At 54.8% G+C, this 19973-nt stretch overlaps 3 protein-coding genes across 3 annotated transcripts; 2 read left to right on the top strand and 1 right to left on the bottom strand.

Moving 5' to 3' along the window:
* Positions 1–5646: 5646 nt before the first annotated feature.
* Positions 5647–9590, top strand: NCLIV_047900 (conserved hypothetical protein; the record flags this gene model as incomplete). The annotated part of the gene is made up of 3 exons (XM_003884341.1): positions 5647–5665; positions 6207–8459; positions 9139–9590. 3 exons carry the CDS (start codon positions 5647–5649, stop codon positions 9588–9590), a joined length of 2724 nt encoding a protein of 907 aa, XP_003884390.1.
* A 2852-nt stretch (positions 9591–12442) lies between these two features.
* On the bottom strand, positions 12443–13081 carry NCLIV_047890 (conserved hypothetical protein; the record flags this gene model as incomplete). Its single annotated transcript, XM_003884340.1, has 1 exon — positions 12443–13081. The coding sequence occupies one exon, from the start codon at positions 13079–13081 to the stop codon at positions 12443–12445; it is 639 nt and encodes a 212-aa protein (XP_003884389.1).
* Positions 13082–14831: 1750 nt separating this feature from the next.
* On the top strand, positions 14832–19707 carry NCLIV_047880 (conserved hypothetical protein; the record flags this gene model as incomplete). Its single annotated transcript, XM_003884339.1, has 7 exons — positions 14832–15587; positions 15985–17024; positions 17245–17351; positions 17747–18034; positions 18293–18364; positions 18743–18789; positions 19120–19707. The coding sequence occupies 7 exons, from the start codon at positions 14832–14834 to the stop codon at positions 19705–19707; spliced, it is 2898 nt and encodes a 965-aa protein (XP_003884388.1).
* Positions 19708–19973: the final 266 nt, after the last annotated feature.

The raw sequence follows: 19973 nt of genomic DNA, 5'->3' as shown, positions 1-19973 counted from the left end.
CTCAGAGGCTACAGGGGGTAGCATCCACATGCGTTCAACCGTTCATTGCCATACAAACAGATGAGTGCATCGTCAAAACGGCCGTTCTCGATCTGGAAGACGACCCCCCAAAAACACAATTGAAGCACTCGTAGAGGAGCGGATAGAACGATGGAATGGTATGGAGGCAGAAGGCGAAAGAACGCAACATCTCCACTCACAAACCGGCCCACCGAACGCCATTCCTCTTCGTTTCCCTGCGCTGCATCTTTCAGTGGAACGGACGCTGCATGTGCCTCAAAGCAACAGGCTGCTCTCAGCCCAGAAATGCCTGTTCCGTGTCACCGGTGTTTTTCCGTGGCAACATTCACGTTTCTCAAGGGTACACGTCGCGAGTGGCAAGAGCAGGGGATCTATCGAAGCGTAAATCGGCGCTTCACAAGAGAAACACGACGAAGACGCTACGTGGTTTCTCGATTCTGTCCCAAGGGAAAAAAGCTGACACAGTAGCAGATTCTTCTGTGTTAGATGTGCATACGGGTGCAACTCCAGGTGGTTCTTCTTTCTGGTGTTTCCCGTAGCAATTGCCGCACCGTTTTCCTCTCGTTATGCTTTGAGGGCGAGAACGCAACTCTGCAAATGCTCGGTGTGCTTGGAAACGGGAACCAGCTGATATCTCCCAGACAGACGAAGAAGCCTCCTTCATGCGTTTGTCCCTTCCTGCTCGTGATTCTTGCTGCTTTTACACGTCCTGCACGTCGAGGAGCCCTCCAGTGAAACAATCTGCGCGTGCTCTAAGGACGAAGAAGCGTGCCTGGTACTCGTCAGCGACAATTACTTCCGTTTTTCCTGGGTTTTTGTCTCTTTGCTGCGGCACCGAGACCGTCAGGAAGACACTGCTCTCCCTGTGTGCGCTGGGAAGTCGCGAAAAGAAACCTAATCCAAAACGAAGTCGCGAAGCCCCCTTCATGTGGATCATGATGAATACTGAAAATGTCCACGGCAAAAAACGCGTTGTGCGTACTTGGAAGACGAACACCTTTGGCGAGAGGTTTTCTTCTTTTTTCGGTGCTGGTGTTCTAAAGCCTAAATGAATTTGTTGACTTTTTTTACAATTGCGGAGCGCCCGAGACCGCGCACGTCCTGTCAAATGCAAAACTAATTTGACTGGTATGTTCTGCCATGCCCCGCTCTAGGTTATGAAACATATTTCCTTCTCTCGGGTGTCCTTGTTGAAAGAGAGTAACAGCAGGTTAACTGAGAGAGACGCAGAAGTTTTCCGTGCGACGCGAACGCATCTGTCCGCAAAACTTGTTTCCTCAAAAACCTCAGAACCGTTTCCAGTCTTCCTCTCTGTGCACCGGCCTCTTCCCCTTCTCTCTCGGCTCTCGCTTCTCATCAATCTCGTGTGCATCATACATAGTGAGATAGTTGAGGCAAGGGTTGCTCGTTCCCTCTGTTGCCAGGGATGTTGCTCGAAGTCAACGCGAGTTCCGTTTTGTCTTGTTTCGCAGAAGCCACTCCAGTTTCCCGTGGGAAGTAACTCAGTTCACACGTGTTCGTTTCGCCAGCGACCTTTGGCTCGATCCTGCGTGCTCACAGAAATCTCTGTATGCATATACATATATATACGCACACGTATATGCGTTGCTGTATGGACATTCATTTGTGCGTTGCTACGTAGTTTGTTGTGGTTTCCACCCTTGTGGTTTCTCTTTTTCTGTGACCCCTTGGAGAAGAGAATCAGGAAGAAAGAATGGGGAAACCAGCAAAGCCACTTCGACGGTTAGCACCTGGTCAGGCCTTCCCCTTAGATGCCAATTCTCCGACGATGCCCGACACAAACGAGGCCGATGAACCAGCGAAAGCCTCTTCGCTCGCCGCTCCGGTGTCCAGGCAACAGCGGGAAAAGTCCGTGTCCAGTGGGTGTCGACGTCTATCCGCTGTCGGAAGGAAACTGAAGAGAACAATCGCTTCGTTCTTCTTTTGGCTGATTTCTTGCCTCACACATCTCCTCTTTGTCGTCACAGGGGTAGGGAGTTCCCATTTATCCGAGTTCTAGGGTTTGGAGTTTGAAGATCTTTGAGCAAAACGCTTGCGGCTCTCTTTCTAGTCACCTGAAGGACTGTATCCTGAACGCTCCGATGTAGATATGTATAGTTAGGCGGGCACGCGGACAGATGCGTAGGTGAATCTGTGTATCCGTACATGCATATTTCTTCGCATTTACGCGTCGCGATAACGAAATTCTTGGAGATCAGCGCATACGTGGTGCCCGCATATACGTATATATAAATTTATTTCTATAAAGATATACTTGTATTTGTATGTGTATGGCTCTGCTGATGCCCGATGGCTGAGAGTGTGACCACATCTATAGATATATATGCATACGGCATGAAAAACACATGCACTTTAGAAGGCGTTGTTGTGTCTGGAATTTTGTCTTTTTCTCAAATTTACTAAGTTCTCTTGAAGTTGCTCACTTTCCGCGTTTCTCAAGTTCCCGTTTTTTCCCTGCTTGCTCTCAGCCGTTCCCAAAAAGGGCTTCTCCACTTCCTCCTCGGCTGAGTGAGGATCGATCGGCACGGGGCGCCGCGGCGAACCCGGCGAGGGCGAAAAGGCAGGCGAAAAAGCGTTCTTCTCAGCCGAGAAGGACGGCCGAGGCGGGAGAGGGAAGCGCAGCGTCTCCTGTTCTTTTCGACCCTTCTCCCTCGCGAGAACAAGAGAAAATTGCCAGGATTACATCGGGAACGGTGACCACAGATGCGCCTTCTGGAGAGCTTCAGAGCAAGTCACGCCGCCGAGTTGGGAGACAAAATCTACCGAACAGGAGGGAGGAAAGCCGCGACGCCGCATGTCTTCAAGGTGCGAGAGGACTGGAGGAAGGCAGAGAGAAGGCACGGACGGAAGCAGACAAGCCGGCGGAGCAAGCTGAATTCGGAGACCCGCAAAAGGGAGAGAAATCCGATAGCGCTGCGGCAGGCTCGTCCTCTGCACGCGACACCGAACCGCATTTGGAGCTGCAAAGACAGGAGATCCCGTCCGGACACAATGAAGCGGCGGATCAGCATGGAGAGGCAGTTAGAGCGGGAAAAGAAAACACAGACAAAAGCATTTTCCCGGAGGTGACGCGCACTCAATCGAGAGGTGCGCTGGGTTGTGCGTCTGCCGCGCAGCTCGACGTCTTTCTTCCGCAAAATCCAACGAAAGGTGGGAGAGCAAAGCAATCCTTAGAAAGGCACGAAACTCAAGAGGTGAGAAGCAGTCCAGGGACCGATCGAATTCCCCTTCCTGGGGAAGAGACCTTGGGCGCGAGAGACGCGTCGCGTTGGCCGCCTCTCCCTCTGACGGGGAAAGAGAGAAACGAGGGAAAGTGTTTTGCAGAAGACGCCACCAAGAAGGGAAAACAAAGCGAGAAGAAGGGAGACCACAACGAGAAGGGAGAACAAGAGAACGGAAAGAGACAAGGCAGTTACTCTTTCCTGAGGCCGAGCCTCGAGGAAGAAAAGAACGCGGCTCAGAAAGGTGAGCTTTCTGCTTCAGCAAACGGGCGCCGAGTTCCCTCTTGCGCCGCAGGTCCTTTCCATGCGCTACGAGGCCGTGGACGAAAGGGGAGAAGAGAAAAGACCTCGTCGGATCGGTTTCCCAGTTTGTGGGAGGCTGGAGAGCAGAGGGAAAACGGCGTTGAGCAGCCTACGCAAGGAGATGAGTCACGTCCCAGACGAGCGGAAGTCGTATCGAGGTTCTCCGAAGAAGGGCAGTCCACAGGTTCATCTGCTGGCTCTCCTGGCGCTCTGTCTCACTCCTTGTCTTTGTCTTTCGCGGTGTCTCGAGAAGACACGAGGAACGGCTGCTCGAAGGTTACGTGTTTGGGGCACAAAGAGGAATGCTGGCACTTCGTGTCCGGAAGAAAAGCGAGGAAACGGGAGTTTCCCTATCCCCTGAGGCCGTCCCGGGTGTACGGTGTTCTCAGTGAAGACGCGGAAGCTTCATCATACCCTCCGGCCCCACGCACAGGCCAAGAGCGCGAAGAGACACAAACACCACCTGAGAGACAGGGAAACAGTCTGGTTCTCGAAAGGACGAGCCATTCGCGTTCGAGTGCGCATGCCGTACACAACACTGAAAAAGAGTCTTCAAAAATAGAGTCGCCGCCACACTCGCCTCCGTCTTTCCCTTCTCGTCGGTCTTCTCTCTTGCCTTCTTCCCCCCCTGCGCCAGCGCTGGAGGATACAACCGTCAGCCGCTGGGCTGAAGTTCATCGACAAGGGAAGACAAGGAAACCTCCAGGGGAAACTGGCCTCGCAAAACCTACTCATTCCCCTTCTTCCTTTTCGGTCTCGGCTTCTGCGCTCCCTGCGTCTGCCTCGAAGGCTGCCATGCCGCGGCGCTGGACTGACCACATATCTGGCGACGGAGAGGAGGGTTGCTCGTGGGAGAAGGGATCGGAAGCGGCGAGAACCGTTCCTTTGCCTATTTCGACAGACACGAAAGAAAGTGTCATCTGTCCCCATCCCCATCTTCCGCTTCCCACTACTGAAGAAAATCACGCACGGGTCTTTCCCGAACGAGGAAAGCAGAAAGGAAGAACACCAGGACACGCTTCCTCGGAAGGCAGTCAACCTGGATTTTCCTCCTCTCCTCCGTCGTCCACTCTTGCTTCTTCTTCTCTGGCGTCTTCCTCGCTGTCTGAAGCTGTCCCTTCTTCTGCCTCTTTTGCCGGAGACAGGCGTGGGGGCGACGCAACTCCACTTGGTAACGAGACACAGGGCCCACGCGGAGGCGGGGAGTCTTCGGTGAGTCCCCGTCCCCCTTGCTCTCGTCCTGAGACTCACGAGAAGGGAGGGCAAGAAGAAAAGATCGGAGAGCAGCCGAAAGGAAGTTGGGACCGAGACCATGAAAACGCGGATCTTGTCCCTGAAAACGATGCCGCAAATGTCGCCTGGCCTAACGATGCCGCAAATATCTCCTGGCCTTCCTTAGGGGCCTCGCTGGGCCTGCAGAAGAAGCGGGAAGCGCCACGTGACCGGTAAGCTTGTTCTGTTTCCAGAGCGCGACACAATGAACCCCTCGTAGAACCCAGCGGCGAGAGTGTCATAGGGTTGCGCAGGCTGAAGGAGAACCGGTCACCACGTGTTCTTTCGAGAGAAGAATCCATCGCCGCGCGAGAAAGGAGAAAAACCTAGCCGAGACACAGCGGCGCAGGAGTGACGGAAACGAGAGAATCTAGAGAAACTGAAAGTGGGGACTCGACTGGGGAAAACGAACGCAACCGATTCTTTGCTTGCCGTTAGGAGTCTTGGCTCAAAACGTTTTTTCCTGTCTGTTCTCTCCCTTTCTCTCTCTTTCGTGCTGGACTGCGCCAGGCCTGCTGCGAAAAGCCGTCTGGGCTTTCTTTTTGAAGCGCCGATCCCGCCCCGTCCTCTGCGCCACGAGAGACCTCCGCACTCACAGGCGCATCGACCAGGTGCCCACAAGCCACCTTCTGCTGCTTTTCCGTACCCTTCCTCGTCACTTGCTGCTGGACACAGCCACAACTCTCCACTGTGGAACGCGCCTCATCACTTGCCTCCCGGCCACGAAACTGGGGAGGCTGCGTGGCAAGCGAAAGGAGAGCGCGGCCGAGACGGTCGAGCGCCAGCGTCCACACTCGGGCGAGGGGCAATGCGCGAACACCCTGAGAGTAAGACAAATCGCGAACATGCAGAGGACAGCCAGAGAGAACCAACGGGAAAGCAAGGTGGATCCACCTTCATACGAGAAGACGAAGAACAGGTTGACACCACAGGAACAGGGGTGGAGGCAGAGCAGAAAAAAAACACCATCCGCGCACATTCACACAAAGTTGTGGAAATGGGTGTTCGTCTTGGAATGCACTTGGACATACGCGAGGAGTCACCACAACATGCACACGGACACACAAAGTGGAAAGTGCCTCATGGCAGGCCTGCAGGAATGTAGAAGGCGAACGGGGTGCCTTTCTCTTTGCTCACTCTAAGTGAATCTGCGTGAGTATCTCTGCATGCACAAGCATATATATGTGTATGTATGTATGTATGTATATATATATATATATATATATATATTTGTGCGTGTGGATACGTATAGTGAACGAAGATATCCGCAAAGAAAAGCATGGATGCCTATGGATTTGTGAGCAGACAGTTCACCGTGTTTCGGGGTCTCTGTTGTTGACGTTTTTGTTGCTTTGCGCGTATTTCTAGTAGGAAGGAGATTTTTGAAATTCCCCCGCGGTGCTTCCTCGGAAGTCGCCTCTTCTCGTCCTCCTTCGACTTCCCAGGGTTGTTCGGCCCGTCCAGGTTTTCCCGTCTTCTCGGGTGTTTCGCAAGTTCAAACGGACCACCCCGGGTGGAGCCCTCCGAGCACTGTCTATTCTCAGCCTTCCTCGCTTGTTTGCCCCTCTCTGGGACGAGAAAGAGAAGCTGGCTCTGTCTCGACCTTCGCGTCGGGAGATTGCTATGCTTCTGACCCCCTTCACGGACAGCCGGTGCGTTCTGCGTTGCCCGAGGAGCCTGCCTCGCTCCCTGCTCGAAACTCGAGATCTGGAAAGCAGCGAGCTGGACACGCGCTCGAGGCTTTCGTCGCTGCGACAATTCCGCCTCCTCCCTCAGTGCCGCCTCCGCCGCCTCCAGACAACTTCGCCCTTTTCGCTCCACCTGGGACCTACGCGTCTTCGCTCTATTACGCCCAAGTGCTCGGCGGTCAGGCGAATTCCGTTTTTTTCGAGAACGTGCACGCGGTGGACCCAGCTTACATGCACGGCATAAACATCGCTGCGGATGGGTCCAACCCCGGGAGGGGTTTAACCGAGGAACGAAGCGACTTTTGCCAGATCGCCCACAAGCAGGAAGCCATGCTTCAGCACTTGCGCCCCTTAGTTCTTTGTCGCCACTCGCCCTATCCTCTCTGCTTAAGTCCTAGCCAAGCGGCCGCCGCGACAGAGCTGGGAGTGATTTACTTTTCACCAAACGCTAAGCGAAAAGAAGACGAAAGAGAAAGAAACGAAGCGCCCGAATGGGAAGGAAAGGACGGACATTTGGGGGTTGTTGAACAAACGGTACGTGTGGCCGGAGGAGGCATTCCAACCAGTCATCTTGCGGCAAATGACCACACGAATTCCCCTAGGGACAGCCACGTGGAGGGAGATGGTCCTGTCGGTGGGAGACACAGCGGCGGCTCTTGCCACGAACTTCACGACTTTGCGGAGCCTAGCGAGAATGGGAACAAAAGAGCCAGGAATCAGACACAGGATAGTCTTGATAGGAACGATAGAGATGATGTTGAAGACAGCCACTGCGGCGAACCGCGTCTGCCTAGCGATGCTCCGGAACCGCCTGACTCTACGCAGACGGTCAGTCCTGCGCGCGAGAGTCGTGAGAGGAGTGCTGATTCGAATAGACGCGCTGCCGAGCCTGGGGGTAAGAGCCAGCAGGCCGCGAACGCGGGTAGTGGGGACTCTCCTCGGAGTGGAACCGTGGACACGGAGAGGAACTGCGGGAGCAAGACTGCCTTTTATAATGATTGTGAGGATGAGAACAAGAGTGACGGGGTCGGTAGGGGGCAGAGGGATATCCCGACGCAAAGCACCAATCACGAGAGCAGTCTCGCTGGCAGCAGCAGCCGTACCCCGCGTAAGAAGCGAGGGAGTGACAGCGCGGACAAGGAGGCTACCCGTGTCCGTAAACCTTTTAGGCATGCGAGTTGGAAAGACAAGAACGCCGCTAGCTCTCAGCAGCGTGACGCGCCTAACGAGGACAGCCTTTCGAATGGAGTGTGGGCTGAGGCTCGCCACGTTAGTGCTCAAGTTAGAGTTCGTGTGAACCCGTTGTTGGGAATGCAAAAAGCCGAAGCCGCGGACGACAGCGCTTCTCCCCGGCAGACTGGAGACGAGGAGACAGGAAGAGGGACGGACCCAGTCCCATCAGAAGCGTCAGATCCACAAGAGGTGGAACAAGAGGAGAGGGGGGGTGATGGGCGCGAGGAGCGTTTGGCGAAATCAGAAACGTCGACCGCGGTAGAAAAGGGCGAAGCGGAGAAGGAAGAAGACGGCTTGAACGGGAGGAAAGGCAACGTGTGTCTCGCCTTTGAAAACCCGAAAGAGTCGCAGAAGAAGCATCAGCTGGCTCGGTCGCCCCAGACGCCTGCAGCGCCTTGCTGTTCTCGGCCTTTGGCTAAACCTGGAGAGGAAGGCGCGCGGGAAGAAAACCCGGTAACGCACTGCTTCTGCGAACCGGGAGTCGCCGATCAGCCGCAGGAAGCAGAGGATGACAGGGGCGAGTTCGCGTCGGGAAAAAAGCGACGCAATGACCCAGTCGCTCCTATGAACGGCAGTGGCGTCGTGTTCTCTCCGGAGGAAACAGAAACTGGCGGCAGTGCTCTAATGAGAAACGAGAACGGCATCTCTCCCTGCTTTCACGCTGCTGGGAAGCGCGGGGACGCGGAGGACAGGAACGGAGGTAATTTCAGTCTCGAACTAGAGAGTCTTGACTACGAGGCGTCTTCGCCCGAAGGGGAGGAAAAAACAAGCAATTGTCCTGGGATGACAGAAAGACTCGACGAACAACAGAAGCGACGCGACCCAGCGAAAAAAGGGGACGGACGCAAAGAGGAAAAGAAGAGGGAGAGGAGAGATGCTGAGGAAGGGAGATAGCGTTTTGATTCTATGCGCGCCGCCACTCCTTCTTCACTAGACAGGTGGAAGTACAGTGCGTGGTCGCAGGTTGCGTGTATCGATCTACAAATACACGTGTACACATACATAAGCAGGTATTCAGACGTAGATGCGTTTCATTTCTGCCGGGTAGGAATCTCGAGGAGGTGTCCGAGGCTGTTCCGCGGGAGTGAAACAAAGTGCGGCGGCTGAGAGAACGGCAAATAGCAAGAAAGGAAGCTCGCAAAGTCTGCCATTCGTCTTCTTTTTCGTGTAAAGGTACAGATGCATCTAGAACGATTCGCACACATATTTACCCGTACCATGACAAAGATGCATGCATTTCTATCCCGACTGGCCTCCACGTGTTTGTGTGTGTACTGCGTGTGTGTATTTGCCTACATGCGTCGCGTAAACACAGGTCTGCGTTTCTCACAGGGACTGCGGTTTGGCTTCTTCCTGGTTTCGTCTTTGGTTACGTTTAGGTCTTTTGGACTCTGAGAAGAGCATAGGTGCCTCAGGGCGGGAAGGCGCTGGCAGTCTCCCTCCCGATAAAGGAGAGAAATGGTATGAACAGGATCCGGCTGACACGCAGAGAGGAGACCGAGACTTCGCGACGCAAGAGCCTTCTGTGACCCGCCCCTCGGGTTCTCCCTTGTCTTCCAGTCAGTTTAGGAAAGGAAAGCACTCCGCAAAGGGACACAGGAAATCCAGGCTCTCCTTCGGCTCCGCCAGCCACGCAGTATACAGGCCAAAGAAGACGAGAGAGGAAAGCGAGGAACAGAAAACGAAAATAGCTGGAGAGACGCATGAGTTGCAAAGGCGTGGCAGAGGAGAGGCGTTGGTCTACCACTTCTACGATCCTGCGACTTGTACGTGGACTGAGGTGCGTCGGGCACATGGCGAAGCATTGACCGGGCAACGCAAGGGAACCTAGGGAGAGGCTGAGTCTACACGAGGGCAGAAAGAAGGAAAAAGCCGGGACTCATCTCGGGTCGTCAGGGAACGCTTCAGTTTATTTCTCAAATCGCCCGGCAAGCACAACTCGAAGCCTGTCGCAGATCTCGAGATGTGTGTAGTCAGGAACGTAACGAGAAAAAAGGTTTCGGAAACATTTGGTGCGCAATGCTGTGGAGACGACCTCACGTTTTGTTTCGCTCCAAGGCTTTCTCTGCCTGTTCTACAGCCACTGCATGTCTGAAGCTTTCGTTCCCCTAAACCAGAAGAAAAAGCGTGGGTCTCCTCTAAGCGTCCCCTCATAGCGATCGGTCGATCTCCACCTTCCCTGCTTTGGATTTTGTACGTTTTGCCAGTTGGGTTGTGTGCATGTGTCGCCGCTTGCTGAAACGCACTGCTGTTTTATGCAAAATAAGAGTTTCCATGCAACGGCGCAGTCATCCATCAACTGCACAATCTCACGAAGCTCGGCTTCTCGTGGGTTGTTTTCTGCTGTCTGATTTGTTTCCGCAGATCATAGGCAAACAGGGAGTCCAGGTGTAAGAACGCCACGGCGCAATGCTGTGTAGATCTGCGCCTGCCTTTCGAAAACAGGAAAATTCTTGCCGTTGTGAAAGTCCTGGTCGCCCTATGGGTGCACGAAAAACTGCTCCATATGAGGGTCTAAAGGGCCTTGACGAGACGAGCAGAAAACGGGAAAGGCTCTTGTCAACGCTACTACGGGAAAGGAAACGAAAAACAGAACACGACAGAATACGAACTTGAAAGGTGGACCGGGCACCGACAGAACTGACACAGTTGACTTTCCAGTAAAACGACCTAGGAAACAAATGGAGACAACCCCGCAATAAATATACTTAACAAAACGCATAGATACCTTTATAGGAAGAGGACCGAAAGACGCATATGCACACTTGTCGATTCCTCAGTTCGTGGCCGTTTTGAGGCGGGTTCACGTCCAGTGCACCTTGATGCGCAGATACAACAGTACACCCCTCCGTCTGTTTCTTGCTTTATAAGACGGATTGCATTGCACGATCAAGTACACCCTCTATCTGTATATATCTATGTAAATGCATGCGTCTGCTTGTGTGTATACACTTATGTCTGGATGCATGTATCTGTGTATCTGCGCGGAGGGGCTGCATTGAGTCAGATTGCGAGATAAAAGCGGCGCTTTAGAATGAGAGAAGGACCTGACGGTTACTGTGAACTCCTCAGTTGGCTTCGCTTCCGCCACTTGACAGCATTGTTCTTTTCCCTTTTGTTTCTTGTCTCCCCTTGTCTCGGTGGCCTGTGTCGGCTTTCCGTTTTCTTTATCCGAGACCCACAGAAGAGCGATGCGGCGCAACAACGAATTCCCTTGCTTTTTCGTACAAAGCAGTAACTCAGATTTGTCAATTTCTGCGAAATGAGCAAACGTGGGAGGAAAGCAGTCACATGACGCCTCGGGAGGGAGGCTCTCGCGTGGACGCCGCCGGCCGACAACGACGGCACATCGTGAATATGCCAGTCTCTCGTTCCGCGATGCCTTCCTCGTCGCTTGCTGGTTGACCTTCACCATTTGCCGTGTTTTCGTCAGAGAAACCCGTGTCTCCGCTCCTGGCTCCACACCCCCTGGAGTTCTCAACGTCGAGAGCGAGGCAGCACCCGGATTCTGTGTCCAAGGCCGTTCTTCTCTGGCGCCTTGACAACAAACTCCTGTAGATGTGCTACGAAACAAGAAACCAGGAGTTAGACTGCGTCAGCGTTTCCCTATCGCTGTCTGGAGCTGCGCAGCAGCTTGGTGTATCTAAAAAATCTCTCCGGCTGCGGTCCGTCGGATCGCGAGTACCGCAGAGGCGGAGAAGGTGGACTATCGGGGGTTGCGCGGTCGATTGACAGAAAAATCCCCACAAGCTTTCGCAGCTGTACCCAGGTGCTTTTTCTGTCCCCCAAAAGTTTGTGTGCGCACACCAGAAGCAGCTGCCAGCGAACACCACAGAGATTGCCTTTGAGCAAACAAAGAAGACGAGCGAATAAAAGAGCTTTTTTTCGGAAAGGGTTCTGGGGCCTTCCAGGAACTTCCGGGCACCCACAGAAGTTGCGCGAGAGAGACAAAGACTCGCTGAATTGCGAAGCGAGAGAACCGAAAATGGAGGATTCGACGGTTGCTTTGTCCAAGAAGCGAACAAGCGGAAAACAAAAAGACAGAAACGAGGACTCGACATGGAGAAGCAGACAATGAAACGCCTATCCAGACATCTCTATCATGTCCACGAATTTCACAACTCTACATCGTCAAAGAGACAGATAGGGATCCATGTACACTGTTCTCCGAATCTACATTATGCATATATATATGCGTACGTGTGGCCGTGGTTATTCCGCTTTGGAGTATCCGAAAGAAGACGGCAGTACCCTGTTTGCTAGAAGAAAGCGACAACGAAGAGGAAGAGTGCGGCCAGCCGTAGCAGCACAGGTGGTGGAAATATATAGAAAGAAACAGAGAGGCTGTAGGTGATGTACAGAGGGATAGACAAGTCCACAGACGGGGAGATGAAGACCCAGGAAGAGAGATACGCACCTCCAGAGCGGTGGTTGACCGTAGAGAGGGCTAGAGTGATACAACCACTGATCAAGAGCGATTTGCGCACACGGGTCACTGCAACAAATACGCGTATTCACTTACATTTAAACATCTCTGCACAGACACATAGAGAGAGGTATGTGCGTTTGGATGTTCTCGGTTGGACAAGCACGGTCGGCAGTTGACGAAGAAACAGGCGCTTTCTGTTGAAAAATGCAGAGCTAGCGAAGGCCCCATCCGGATTCCGGTCTCCTGGGCTTTTGCTATGCTTTCTGTAGGCGGGCATTTGTTCCCGCGAGACCTACCCATACTTCCCCTCTCAAGTCCCAGCCTCGCCTCCTCGCTTGTTCCATGCTGTTCTTGATTTCTGCCGACTTCAAAGCGGCCTTGGCTGCCAGCGGATCAGCCCACTCTTCAAACACCAAAATCTCCAGCGCCACGACCTCGTTTCCTTCGCCGCCAGAAGACGAAGCAGAAGACGAGGGCGAAGCAGTTACTTCGTGGACATAGATGGAGTGAGAAAGAAAACCATATTGTCGAGTGTTGTAGTTCGCCAGGGCGTTCAGCAAATCCGCAAATTCTTCGACTTCCCTCAGCGGCACGACAATTCGGCGCGTGACCAAGAGACCACGGCAACCAGAGGGCCCTTCTCTCCCTCGCCCTCTCGTCCCTCCAGAAACCACAGCCTGGTGCGAAGAAGCGGAAGGAAAAGCTGAAGGCGAAGCTGAAGGAGAAGCTGACAAAGCTGAACCAGTCGAAGAAACACACGCGGGCGTTGCACGCGGGGGAGGGCGGGAAACATCCGCGAGAGTTTGTCTGCAGTACCAACCCCCGACGAAAGAGAGACCCGCAGCAACCAGGCCTCTTGCAGAGAGGAGCTGAGAGAACCGCGAAGTTGCCATGTTTTCTCTAGCTCGAAGCAGAGAGAGGACACTGGCAGGTTACTTCTCCATTTCCCAGATTCGTGTTCAGGTCGATGCAGGCATAGACGGAATCGTAACTTCAGACTGTGAAGGTCTGAATGTCTTTGGAATTGCCAGTCGACCCGGCCCAGCAGAACCGGTCTCCAAGTGCCTGGCCTGTGTGCCTCTGTTCCCGGCCGCGGATTCCTGTCCTCCCAACTTCCTCTGCTACTCCTATACACCTTGTGGGTCCGCTTGACTTGCTGGATCTACGGGGGAAAACGTTTCGTGGGCACAAGCAGGAGATACGAGACAGGGAAAAGGACTCTTGCTGAGGGTGCGCGCGAAGAGCACGGTCGCGGAAACGCGGGGGTTTTCTGCTGTCTCCTGAGCCGGCACACACATGCATCCAGAAAAAAAGATGCGCATGCACGCGTTAGAAAATCAACAATTCACTCTTCCGTGGAAACAACCGCAGCGATATCTCCTCGCGACGCCAGAAAACGAGAGGAATTCTTCTCGGAGAGACGCGAATCTCGACGCTTGATAACCAGCCTCCTTTTCTCGTTTCCTTCTTTGCCTTCCGGCGTTGTGTTTGTGCGGCGCTCTCACTTGTACACAAGGGGATTTCGCAAGAGCGGCCCTGCGAGGCCCGCTGCGCACACAAATTGCCGTTCCCTCGCCGTGTCATCTTGATCTCACTAAGGAATGTCTTTTCACTTCAATTCGTCGACTTCTGTTCTTCCTTACTGACCCGCTCAACCTCTCTCCGTGCACGTGTGTGCGTCTTTTCGCAGGCCTCAATCTCATTGCCCTCGCAGTACTCATATTCATGCGTAGATCCTTCTGTATGTATCTATATCCATTCATTTCCAGGTGTTTTCGTCTGCATCCATCTACACCCAGGAATTCCGTCTGCATTCATCTCTGCCTATCTATTTTCATTTTCACATATCTCTCTATATTGAACGCTGATGTGCTAGTGGTTCAGTTTGAACTTTTCGAACTTTTCAAGGGGAAAATGGGCAGTTGTGAGTGGAGTTGTCGATGTGTATAGGGGCGAAAGTCCGTGCGAGGTCTCGACAAACCTTCAGCTTTTCGCTGGTAACAGTTCAAACCCAATAATCAGAGACACTCGTCCTCGAGATCTGTCTGTACGTTTGTGACGTAGCTTGCGAGCATGTGCAACCCCGGAGAGACTGGCAGCGCTGACGGCGCCCTCCTCTCGACGTCGGCGGGCGCTTTCTAAGCAGAAAGTTTGGAGACGTAACACGGAGAAGGAAAGATCGGACAAAAGAAGCGAGAGGAAGAGGGAGAGACAGCCAAGCTGCCGGAGAAGAACGACAAGTAGCACGGAAGCGGAGTGTCGGCGCCATCGATTCCAGGGACAAAAGACATCGCCTGTAGCGCTAGGCTTGAGATGCTGGGCAAGCGGAGAGGAGCATCGGTCTCTGGGAAACAACGGAGCCCGTTTTGGGAAACCCTGTTTTGTCTGTTGTCTCTTCCTTCTCGTTGTCTGTGTGTGTCTCGTTCGTGCGCTTCGCTTTCGAGCTCTCCTCTTTTTCCGACCCCTCCGTTCTCTCACTTCCCTCTCGCGTTCTCTGATGCTCTCTCTCTAGCGCCTCTCTGCTCTCGGCAATCGTTCTCAGTCCTCTCTGACTCAAGTGTTTTTCCTTCGTTGCTCTCGAGCTCGGCGGGGCCACTCGGCTTCGCGAGGAAACCGCTTTGGCCTTGTCAGCCGCCGCCCAGAATGGCGAGTGTCTCGCCAGCCGGCAAGCGTGGAGCGTCTCCTCGTCGCTTTTCCGGTTTTTTTGCACCTGCCTCTTCTCCTCCTGGCTCTTTGGCCGCGGTGGACGAAGAGTGCGTCGCTGCAGGCGTTCTTCCTGTGTGCCGAGTGGGAGACCGCGTCCTCGCGCTCTTCTACAACGCGACAGGCGGAAAAAAGAAGAACTTCCTCGTCGACTTTGGGGGCTGCAAGGAGCGCTCTTCCTCGCAGTCCTCTCCTTCGCCCTCGACGCCCACCTTGTGCCGTCAGTCGTCTCCAGTCCCCCCTGCCGATGCTCAAATCTCTTCTGGCGCCTCTGCTTTGTCTCTTTCTTCTTCTCTTTCTGTGCCTGGAGAGGAGCATGCGCGGCTAGAGGCGAGAAAGAAAGGGGGGACAAAGCAGGGGCCGGGGTGGGAAGCTGACGACGCATGCGCTGCCCGAGAGGTCTGGGAAGAGACAGACCAGCTGTGGGGCCTCGTGGCCAGTCATCTGCATGCGCAGCCGCATTTCCGGAAGCGACGAAGAGAAGACGCCGGGAAAGGTCGAGAAGGCAGAGAACGTGGAGGAAACGTGCCGCAGGCAGCAGGCGACTCGGGGGGCGACCGCGCGCAAACAGGCAAGCAAGAAAAGGACAAGACACATTCGAAGAAAACGGAGGCAGAGGACAGCGACCTGGAACTGGAGGAAAACAGGAAAAGATGGAGAGACGAAGTTTGCTCTTGGCTAACATCTCTACCCACAGTAAGCCTCGAGGGGGGTTGGAGAGAGACCGTGGCGCCGCTCCCGTGGTGCGGTTTCCGCTGTCTCCTGACGCTCGTGCGGCGGCGTACGTCAACTGGCGAGTTCGTCTCGTCTCTCTTTTTTCCTGTGCTCTAAAAAGGAGGCTTTCGATACTTGCTCAGTACGTGATTCTCCTAAGCCTTCTTCCTTCCGCCTTCCTTCTTTGCTGCCTTGCCTCTTTGCTTCCTTTCCTCTCCGCTTCTTTCTCTTTTCCTCCGTACTTCTTTGCTTCACGCGCTTCCTCGCTTCTGTGTCTTCTCCCCTTTTTGGCGCCGCTCTAGAGGGCGCGCCTGCGGGGGGCGGGTGGCCTGTTTCTGCGCTTTGGTCATCCTTGCCAGTGTCGTCTGTTTTCCCGCAGCTCGCGTCTTTCTCACGATCCAAGTACCGATGTTTCATCAAGCCATTTCCAGCTTTTTTCCCACTCCTCTTCATGAACCTGCGAGGCGAAGAAGGCGACGGCGGGCTCCGCAATCGACGCTTCGTCTGGGTGGACGTGGATGCTCTCGTTCCGGACGAAGTTCGCGTCGCCGAGAGCCGCGCAGAGCTAGGAAAACGCGGCGCGAGTGACGAAGCGAAGGAACCGAGGCCGCCCGCGTGCAGGGCACTCGAACGCGTCGCGCGCCAGCCAGACGCAGAAGAGGACGACCGTGACAAGCGAGAGCACGAAGGAAGAGAAGGAAGAGTGCCCGGAGTGGGGACCGAAATCGGAACAGAGAAAACGACAGAGGGCCTCCGCCAGAGCCAAACGAAGCCGCGCGTCTCTCCCGCGCCGTGCTCGCTTCCGCCCCTCCACTATCGTCTCAGACACCCACAGCTTGGGGCGATCCTCCAGGACGTCAAGCGCAAACTCCAGGAGAACGACGGGCGCACGCCGGCAGGGAAACTCTCTTCACCTCTCGCTTCTCTTGCCCGTCGTTCTTCGTCCTCTCCATCTTCAGCTTACTCGACCTGCTGCTCGTCTCCTCCCTCCTCGTCTCCCTGTGCTTCCTCTCCTTCCTCTCTTTCTCCTTCTCCGTTCTCTTTGTCTCCTTTCTCTTTTGCCTCTGGCAGCGCTTCCTTTCGTGCTGGATCGCCTCGGCCAGGGCAGCCTCTTCTGTCTCTTCTGCTGCCGTCTCGAGGCCGCGTGCTCGACCGTAGAGAGGACGTAGAAGACTACCTCCTGGCGCACGTGTTCGGCTTGCTCTCGCGCTGTCGGGCCGTGCCGGAGACGACGCAGGCAGGAAAGCGCGAAGGGGGGAGCGACGGGAGAGGCGAAGCGGAGAGAGAGAGAAGCGAACGCAGTGCGGCGGAAGGACGCCAAGCAGAGAGCGAAGAAGCCAGAAACAGAAAACGGTGGCTTTTCCCGAACTTCCACGGCGCGCCAACGGCGCTGGGGCGACTGACGAAAAGCGAAGACTGGTGAGGGAAAACAGTGGGAGAAACGAGAAGAAAGGCAGCACTCGAGGATTCGGTGGCAAGAGGGAAGAGCGCGAAAAGAAAAGGGGAAGGGGTGTTTTTTGTAAAACTTCGCTCCTCTCTAGATCCCTTTTGCCGTCTCGACAGTTTGGCGACCTGTCGTCGCACCCGGGGTCGAGTCTTGTGCTTTGCTTTCTCTTCACGTTTTTCCGGGTGCGTCCAGGCGACACGCATCGGTCATCTGGATCGACCCCGGTCTCCCGGGGAAAGAGGCGCTCCTCGACGGCACGCTGCTGGCTCTCATGCGAGAAGACGAGCTGGCTACCAAGAGTAAGTTGCACGAAACGCGTCGTTTTCCTCCTTTACCAAATCCCGTAGCCTTAACATAATTAACCTAAACATATAGACCTCAGTATGCCGTACCGACTAGCATCCGGCAGGAGACTGCCGAAGTGAAATGTTGCCCACCTTTTTTCTCTCGGAGTCTTCCCTCGGTCTCCGTCTTTGAAGCACCGATGCGCTTTGCTCGGTTTCCTAGTTTTTCTCCGTTTTCCTCCGGTTGCCGAAGCTTTCGTCTCTTCTGCTCCGTGTTTTGTCCCTTTTCGCGTTTTCTTCCTCGTGTAGGCCGGCTGGCACCATCTCGGGCCGCCTCTATCTTCGCTGCAACCTAGATCTCTCTCTGCTTCTGCCCGGCTTTGTCTTCTGTCCTCTTTCTCTTCTCGCAGCATTCCTCACTCTCCCCTCGTTCTGGGAGACCAGCGAAGAGGGAGAGAAAGAGAAAGCAGAAGAGAGAGAAGCAGAGAGGAAAGGAAAAGGAGAGAGAGAAGAGACAGAAGAGAGCGAAGAGGCAGCAAGGACCCCAAAGTTTGGCGACGACTCCGCGCCTTCGTCAGCACCACCAGGGGAGGAGAGGAAGGTGTTTTTGGTGTTGAAGGCGAGAGACGCGGCAGGAGAACATCGGGAGCTGTTTGCGGTCGACGAAAAACCCTTGGAAGACCTCCAGAGCTTTCAAGGTAAGGTCGAAACTCTCGTTTTCCTTCACCTAGCTACAGGCTCTCTCCCGCATCGGCAGCGTTTGGCGCTGTGCTCTCTTCCTCTGTCGTTTCATGTCCACATATGGTTGATTCGTCATTTCTCGCTCCTCTTTACCTCTCACTTCTCTCTTGTCCTTCCGCTTCCTCTGGCTTTTCTCTCTAGTGCTACCTTCGATCTCACGGCTCCGCCTCTGTCTATTCCTTTCTCTTTCCCGTGATCTCCTTTTCCTGTTTCAGTCGACATTGCCGTGGTGGGCTGCGGCGCTGTGACTCCGGACGGCCTGCTGCTTGGTCGCCCCCGCGCCGCTGGTGAGTTGCAAACAGGCGGAGAAGAGAGGACAAGAAACGGAAGTTGCGAGCACGCGAGAAAAATCTCAAACGGGCGAAGAGACAAAGCTTCACGCTTGTCAGCGAGACGGCGAAAAAAGGAGTCACCCAGCAACCGCCCGCGACGGCGGAAGGGGAATGAACAGCCTGACAAGAGGCGCCGGGAACGCATTTAAAGACTGCGAAACCAGCGACCGAAAGACCTTTGACTGGTCAGAGAGAGAAGAAAAACGCTCGGGCGCAGTGAAGCGTTTCTGGAGATGTCAAACTTGGGAAGCAACTCTCGAAGCGTTTCGAGGCTGTGCGCCTGATGGATTGAAAGCTCCTTTCCTCGTGTCTGCGATGTTGGCCTTTTCGCAGAACCTCGGTCGCCGGCAGCAGTGTGGACTGTCGCGCACGATTTGCAGGTGAGCGCCGATGACACGTTCAACATCTAAGTGCCTCGCCTTCTCTCTTTGCTTCCACCTTCGCTTTTCTCCCCCGTGCCCAACCCTGTTTCGCCCAAAGTCTAAAATACATAACCGAGTATCAACTTAGATGCACAGATGGACGTAGCGGGTCGTCGGCATGGCTCGCCTTCGCCTCTCCTTCCAGGTGCGCGTGCCTCTCCGGAGACTTCCTCCCTCTATCTCGCTGCGCGTGCTCTCTTGTCCGTCTTCTTCCTCTTCTCTTGTGTCCCTGCTGGAGTGTTCTCGCCTCGTTCCACATTGCGCCTCGTTTCTTCCGCCGATTTTCAGGTTCTCGAAGGTTTCCTTCCTCTCTCTTCGCCGCCCGCGCAGCGCCTTCGCGCCGCCCAAACCTCGTGCGGAGAAACGCGTGAGGCAGGCGGCCAGACAGCGGGTCTAGGAGACGCAGGCGCCGAAGTGAGGAGACAGACAGTGCGCATCAGCGACCGGTTCGAGGCAGAAGCGCAACGCGTTGCAGCGGAGGCGAAGCGTCTCGGCGGTGAAGAGGAGAAAGGCCATGCGCCCGTGCATGGCAACGCAGACTCGCAGCGGTCGCCAGATTCTCTTCAAATTCGGGAAAAAGGCGAAGAGAGCGCCCCGTGCTCCGACGTTTGCGCAGAAAAGCGAGTGCCGCTGGGGAGTGGAGGCCTTGTGTCTTTTCTTGCGCACGCAGTCGAGCAAATAAACCGAGAAATCCTGTCCGGACAAGCGTTTTCAAGCGCTTGGGGAAGGCGGCGAGGAGCGGCGGAGCAACGCGAGAAGGAGCGTGAGAAGGAACGCGAGAATGTCCGCGTGCGGCGCGGAGATGAGCCAGTTCTGGACAGAGCGGACAAAATTGCTACGCCCTCCAGATGCTGGTTCCCGCAAACAACGCAGTGAGAGCGAGCGGAGAGACAAAACAAGAGACCGCGAAGTGGTTTCGAGACCTTTCTCGCGATTACTCCTCTCCTGGCCGTGCTTTTGTCGACGGGTCTCTGTGGGCGCCGTCGCTCTTCGCCGCTGTGCGTCTTCTTTTTCGCCTCGCAGTTGCACTGTACGTCTTCCACGGGGAACGTCTGCAGTCGCAGGCGATGCGTTTTCCCGGTTGTTTCTCTCGACGCGCTGACACTCAGAAGAATCTCTCGCGGCACGAGCTCCGCCCGCTG

This window comes from Neospora caninum, chromosome X (assembly GCF_000208865.1).
Source record: "Neospora caninum Liverpool complete genome, chromosome X".
In the NCBI taxonomy this organism is placed as follows: Eukaryota; Apicomplexa; class Conoidasida; order Eucoccidiorida; family Sarcocystidae; genus Neospora; species Neospora caninum.
Note: the sequence above shows the minus strand (reverse complement) of the source record. Positions and strands in the feature narration are given on the sequence as shown.